This window comes from Molossus molossus, unplaced genomic scaffold (assembly GCF_014108415.1).
Source record: "Molossus molossus isolate mMolMol1 unplaced genomic scaffold, mMolMol1.p scaffold_m16_p_10, whole genome shotgun sequence".
In the NCBI taxonomy this organism is placed as follows: Eukaryota; Metazoa; Chordata; class Mammalia; order Chiroptera; family Molossidae; genus Molossus; species Molossus molossus.
Window position 1 is genome coordinate 76,632,716 of NW_023425345.1, and position 6,568 is coordinate 76,639,283.

General features: G+C 47.0%; 1 protein-coding gene across 1 annotated transcript; it reads left to right on the top strand.

The window, feature by feature from the left end:
- Positions 1-4,066: 4,066 nt before the first annotated feature.
- Positions 4,067-6,067, top strand: GPR84 (G protein-coupled receptor 84). Its single transcript, XM_036251788.1, has 2 exons — positions 4,067-4,180; positions 4,638-6,067. Exon 2 carries the CDS (start codon positions 4,646-4,648, stop codon positions 5,852-5,854), a length of 1,209 nt encoding a protein of 402 aa, XP_036107681.1. The 5' UTR covers positions 4,067-4,180; positions 4,638-4,645; the 3' UTR covers positions 5,855-6,067.
- The last annotated feature ends 501 nt before the right edge of the window (positions 6,068-6,568 follow it).

Genomic DNA, 6,568 nt, shown 5'->3' on the forward strand with positions numbered 1-6,568 from the left:
TCCCAGACTCAGACTCAGTCTTTGCCCGCTGTGTTCGGGAGCAGTAACATCGGGATATGTATCTGTATGGTGAGGGAAACTGGCACGCAGGAAATGGGACCAGAAGAAGGACGGGCGTTAGGGAAACGGGGTGGGAGGAGGCAAGATCTGAGGCTTGTGCAAAGTGAACACACCCCCACTCCAGTCCAGCTCTAGTATAAACTTGGCCTTGGGAAATTATTCCGAGCCCAGGTCTCAGATTTCGGCCACCACTGTTGAGAATTCTCCGCAACTCCACCAGGCGGCGCCAACGACATGAAAAAGGAGTCTTTCCTAGTCTGACTCCTGTGGTGTGTCTCACGATTCTAGATCGCGACAGGTCTAGATCCAGTCTCAGACAAAGGAAAGAATCAAGGCTTTTGTGCCTCTGGTGGAAAACCCACGCCACAGACACGCAAGGCAGAAGAAGTGGGAGCAGGAAATGGGCATCTGAGCTCTATGCTCTGCTTGGCCCCATATAAATAGTGTCCTTGGGTTTGTCCCTCTCTCTGGACCTCTTTCCCTATCTGCAAAATGAACAGGTTTGAGTCTCTTAAAAATTTATTGAGACTTCACCTATCCAAGACCAAAAAACTGGGACTGTGCTATTTACAGATATGCTAGAATACCTTCACATGTGGTCCCCTAAATAGTCTGTAGGACAGGAGAGCACACTCTTTTCTCTCATATAGTGGGGAGGGGAGGGAGAGAGGTCTACTGTTTATCTCCAGAATTTAATTCAACCACACACTCCCAAGAGTGTGAGCCAGTGACTCTGTGACCCTTCCCTCTAGCCCTGCTGGATGACAAAAAGATCAAAGAAAAAAAGGCCAGACTAGCCCTGGCTGGTGTGTCTCAGTTAGAGTGTCATACAATACACGGAAAGATCACAGGTCAGAGCACATACCTAGGCTGCAGGTTCCATCCCTAGTCTGGGTGCTACGAAAGAAAGGCAATCTGTTGATGTTTTTCTCTCTCATCAATGTTTCTCTCTCCTCCTCCTCCTCCTCCTCCTCCTCTTCCTCCTCCTCCTCCTCTTTCTTCCCTTCTCCCTTTCTTTCTCTCCAGAATCAATGAGAGCATATACTCAGATGAGGACAAAAAAAATAGGCCAGACCGGAACCCAAAATCACCATGGGATCCTCCTGAGTTGCACTTTTGCTCATTTCCTCTCTTTACCCCTTTCTCAGTCTTACAGAAGAAAGAAAGAGGGAGGAGGATGGCTGTTAAAGAGGAAGTTAAAGAGGAAGGAGAGGGAAATAGGGGCCTCCTGAGTCTGTCACTATGAAGTCGGGGGTTGGAATTTACTTTTGGTTCAGAAGTGAGCACAACAAGGAGTTTTTGGGTTTGCTTGTCTATTTTATTTTTGGCCTTTCTAGCTCAAAAAAAAAGGCAGAGACTATATATTCAGAAGTCTCGACCTGTAGGAGAGTAGGTGGAGAAAGACCGGGGCTGGCACATGTGGTGAGAGATAGTGGCTAGGAGAAATTGGGGTTAGAGGGTCAGGAATATTAGCATCCTCCACAACCACCTCAAACCTAGTCTAAAACTGAATTTATGATTTACCTCTTCCCTAAACCTGTTGTGCTCCCCACATTCCTTATCATATTAAGAGCACCACCAGCCACCTGGAAAACTGGGATTCATTATGGTCTTCCCTCTTTCTAACCCTTCATCTAAGGAGTCACTAAATAAGTCCTATTTGTCTTCTTAACAACTTAGAGATCCTAATCACTGTTCTCTATTCCCACAACCACTGCCCTAACCAAGAATGGCTACATAATTTGTGGAGTCCAATGCAAAATAAAAAACCAGGGCCCCTTGTTTAAAAATAAAAAAACCTCAAGACAGTGACTGCTGAACATTAAACCAAGCCCTGGACCTTGGCCCAGTGCAACGACACAGGTAGCAGGCCCATGAAGCTGACCCTGGCCCTAACTCAGGCCCTGTCCATCTCTTGCCTGAACTGGTGCCTCTTTATTGCTCTCTCCCATTTCTGGCCTGCATGCTTCCGCTCCTTACTCAACTCACAGCTATCTTAGTGGCAATCTCTGCATCACCTTCAAGATAAAGCCTCAGCTCCTCAGCATGATACACAAGGCCTTCCTTGATCTCAGCCTTGCTCACGTCTCCAGGATCTTCTCTGTTGCTCCCTACCTGACACTCTTTTTTCACCTCTACCTAAACCTCTCTGACTGTATGCATCCAGTGCCCTTTGTCTAGAATTTCCTACTTATATTCCCCAAAACTCCTGTTCATCATTCAAAATCCAGCACAGTTATCTCTCTGTGGACCCTTTCCTGACCTCCGTAACAGCTAGTTCCTTTTCCCTAAGCTCCTGATACACTCCTGATACACCTTAGAGTAAGAGTTGTCAACTTTTTCTTTTTTCCTTTAATCCTCACCCGAGTATCTTTTTCCATTTATCTTCAGATAGAGTGGGAGGGGGAGAGAGAGAGAAAGAAAGAGAAACATCGATGTGAAAGAAACACATGGATTGGTTGCTTCCCAAACCACCCTGGTCAGAGACGGAACCCGCAATTCTTTGGTCTGAGGGCCAACACTAACCACTGAGCCAAACCAGCCAGGGGCCAACTTTCTCTTAAAGGGTCAAGTAGTAAATATTTTAGGTTGTGTTGGTCAAGAGACAAAATTAAGAATGTTATGTAGCCCTGGCCGGTTTGGCTCAGCGGTTAGAGCGTCGGCCTGTGGTCCAGAGAGACCCGGGTTCAGTTCCCGCTAAGGGCACGTACCTCGGTTGCAGTTTGTCCCCGGCCCTGGTTGGGTTGTGCGGGTGGCAACCACTCGATGTGTCCCTTTCACATCGATGTTTCTCTCTCTCTCTCTCCCTCCCATTCTATCTGGAAAAAAAAAAAAAAATGGGAAAAAAGTCCTCGGGTGAGGATAAAATAAATAAATAAAATAAAATAAAAAATAATTGTCATCATTTAAAAAAAAAAAAAAGAATGTTATGTAGGTACTTATAAAACCATTCAAAATGTATCATTTTTTAAATGGAAAAAACATTGTTGGCTCACAGCCCACACAAAACAGATGGCAGGCCAGATCTGGCCCACAGGCCAAAATTTGCCCACCCCTGCTTCAGAGAACCAATTAAGCTTTTTTTTTTTTTAATGTATTTATTTATTTTTGTTACAGATGTTTCTCCTTTTCCCCCCATTGACAACCCCCTCCTTCCCCACCCAGTCCCCAGCTTTGTTGTCCATGCCCATTGGTTATGCATACATGCATGTAAGTTCTGTGATTTATCTCTCCCTCCACCCCCCTCTTCTGGGGAGTGTCCCTCTGTACCCTACTTCCACGTCTCTGGGACTACCCTGTTCTTCAGACTCTTATGCCAGTTATGCTTTTATATATTTACATATCTGTCTCTCCTCAACTAGACCATGCATCAAAACTTCTTGTATCCCCAGCATCGGGTTCAGAGTTCGGTGAATAGTAGGCACTCAATACACATGTGTTGAGTAAATGAATGAGTGATTGAACTGAGCCCTGTAGGGAGTGAAGCCAGAATCCTCACTGCTTCATTTCCCACTTTTCTTCATCTGACTCCTTTTCTCAGATGTGCTAGGATATCACATGGGACCCTCTGACTTGAACCATCTCTGAGTCCTAGAGAAAGGAAAGGCAGTACTTCCCCAAAACAAAGCCAAGGCTCCTGGGGTGCCTAGAGTTGCTCCTGGAACTTGGTCTTGTCCTTTGGCCCCTTGAGAAGAGACCCAGATATTCTGACATTCTGTCTCCATGCCTCAACAATTCTCAGCAATAATCTTTTTTTTTTTTTTTTTTTTTTTTTTTTGCTTTTTTTGTTCAGCAATGATCTTATGGGTGTTCTGCTATGCAATGAGAGGAGTGAAACAGCTTGGGTATCAGGAAGGAGAAAGGAAAGAATGAGAAGGCTTTGGGGTAAGTAGCAAGATAATTTCAACAGAGAAGCCCAACTTTCACTAGGACCGGAGGTGAAGAAGTAGCTGAGGTTGGGTAACTAGGGAGTTTCTTACTCTTTCAGTCTAGTATAATAAAAGATGTGAAAGCAGGGTTCCTCCTTTTGGATCCTGACTGCCCACTAGAAGGTACTGCCCTTTGAATTAGTTTGATTTCTTCTCCCACTGTAGAGAGAATTGAAGCCTGGGAGACTCAGGTGAGTAATTTTGTGGTAGGTGTACTTATCTTTCTCTGACTCTTCATCTCCCACATCGTAAAAACAAAAATACTGAGACCAGCATGTGTGTGTAGCAAAGCAGGGCAGAGAGGACTATAGCAGCATCCTGGATACAGAGAGGGGACTCCTGGGTAGTCTTAAGGGACAGGGGAGGAATTTAAAATGCTGGAGGTCACTGGGGTTACTGAGAGTATCTGGACAGATATTAAATGAGGACTGAAGTTTGGATAAGATATATTTAGGTAAGAATTTGGGAGAATCTTTGAGACTGGGAAAAGACTAAGAGAGCCTAAGGAGAGGGTTGGGGAGGCCTAGGAATGGCTCAGGATGCTGGTGAGCTCCTAGAGTAGTTCAGTTGTCCAGGGGCCCAGAGTTGTTTAAGAGATCTAAACTCAAAGTTCCGACTTCCTCTTTCTCTTCTACCCACTCCCTTCAGCCTCCATCATGTGGAACACCTCTGATGCCAATTTTTCCTGCTACCATGAGTCTGTGCTGGGCTATCGTTATGTGGCAGTTACCTGGGGGGTGATAGTGGCTGTGACAGGCACCGTGGGCAATGTGCTCACCCTGCTGGCCTTGGCCATCCAGCCCAAGCTCCGTACCCACTTCAACCTGCTCATTGCCAACCTCACAGTAGCCGATCTGCTCTACTGCACCTTCCTCCAGCCCTTCTCTGTGGACACCTATCTCCACCTGCACTGGAGAACTGGCACCACCTTCTGCAGGATTTTTGGGTTCCTCCTCTTTACATCCAACTCTGTTTCCATCCTCACCCTCTGCCTCATCGCCCTGGGACGCTACCTCCTCATTGCCCACCCTAAGTTCTTTCCTCAAGTGTTCAGTACCAAGGGGATAGTGCTGGCTCTGGTGGGCACTTGGGTGGTGGGTGTGGCCAGCTTTGCACCCCTATGGTCTGTCTATGTCTTGGTGCCCGTAGTTTGCACCTGCAGCTTTGACCGCATCCGAGGCCGACCCTACACCACCATCCTCATGGGCATCTACTTTGTGCTTGGGCTCAGCAGTGTTGGCATCTTCTATTGCCTCATCCACCTCCAGGTGAAAAAAGCAGCACAGGCACTGGTTCAGTACAAGCTGCACCAGGCAAGTGTCTGCTCCAACCACGTGGCTGGAACAGATGAAGCCATGCCCGGTCATTTCCAGGAGCTGGATAGCAAGATGGCATCAGGAAGACCCAGTGAGGGGATTTCATCTGAGCCGGTCAGTACTGCCACCACCCAGACCTTGGAAGGAGACTCATCAAAAGTGGGGGACCAGAGCAGCAGCACGGTAGCTAAGCAGGTGGCAAAGAAAAGCCCCCCAGAAGCACCTGCCAAGGCCAGACCAACTAAAGGAGCCCAAAAAGCTCAGGACTCTCCATCAGAGTTTGGGAAGGTGACGCGGATGTGTTTTGCTGTGTTCCTCTGCTTTACTCTGAGCTACCTTCCTTTCTTGCTGCTCAACATCCTGGATGCCATGGTCCAGGCTCCCCGGGTTCTCCACATGCTTGCTGCCAACCTCACCTGGCTCAATGGTTGCATCAACCCTGTGCTCTATGCAGCCATGAACCGTCAGTTCCGCCAAGCTTATGGCTCCCTCCTAAAACGAGGACCCCAGAGTTTCCGTAGGCTCCGGAGTTTCCGTAGGCTTCCTTAGAACTGTGTTCCAGTCACCAGAATCTGGGACTATTTCATCCAGAACTAGAGTGGCCAGCTGGTATGGGAGTAGATGAAAGTAACACCTGAGGGCATTTTCACAGACAATCTTCCTCTTACCCCCAAACCTGGCCTCTCTATGTCTTGCTCAATGTTTTAGCCCTAGGCTGCCCAAGGTGCATTATTACTTATTAATAAATAAATTTCATCCTTTAATGCTCAGGTGTGGTCTTTGGGGAAGTAGAAAATAGGTTGGTGTTGGTTTGCAGCTGGAACTTAATAATGAAGGGTTTTCGGGGACTTAGTTCAGAGCAAGGGTAGGAGCAGGAAGCAGTGGGCCTGGGACATAGCCTTCAGCTGAAGAGTTTCCAGGAAAAAAAACATATGAGTTTGTTTAAGAGTATTAGCCTGCCTTTTTCTTTAACTTCCCAGAAATGGTTTCTACCCCTCACTACTGCTGCCAGGATCCCCCATACCTGCAAAAAAATGGCTAAAAAAATAAAAAAATAATTCAGGCTTGATAACCACTTCAGTGAGGTTAGCCCCTTGGTCCATGCCTTAAACAAAGAGGATGGTCATGGGAGAGGATTCTCGCTCTGTGGAAATGGAACTGAGCTTAGCTGAGGCAATGATAGACAGGAGTTCTAGTTGCCCTAGCAGGGTCACACTGGTTGGAGCTAATTCACCTGACCCTTCACTTCCCCCAGAATTGCTC

Excerpts from the sequence above, each read along its gene's own strand:
- GPR84 (XM_036251788.1), top strand. The coding sequence starts at position 4,646 with ATGTGGAACACCTCTGATGCCAATTTTTCCTGCTACCATGAGTCTGTG.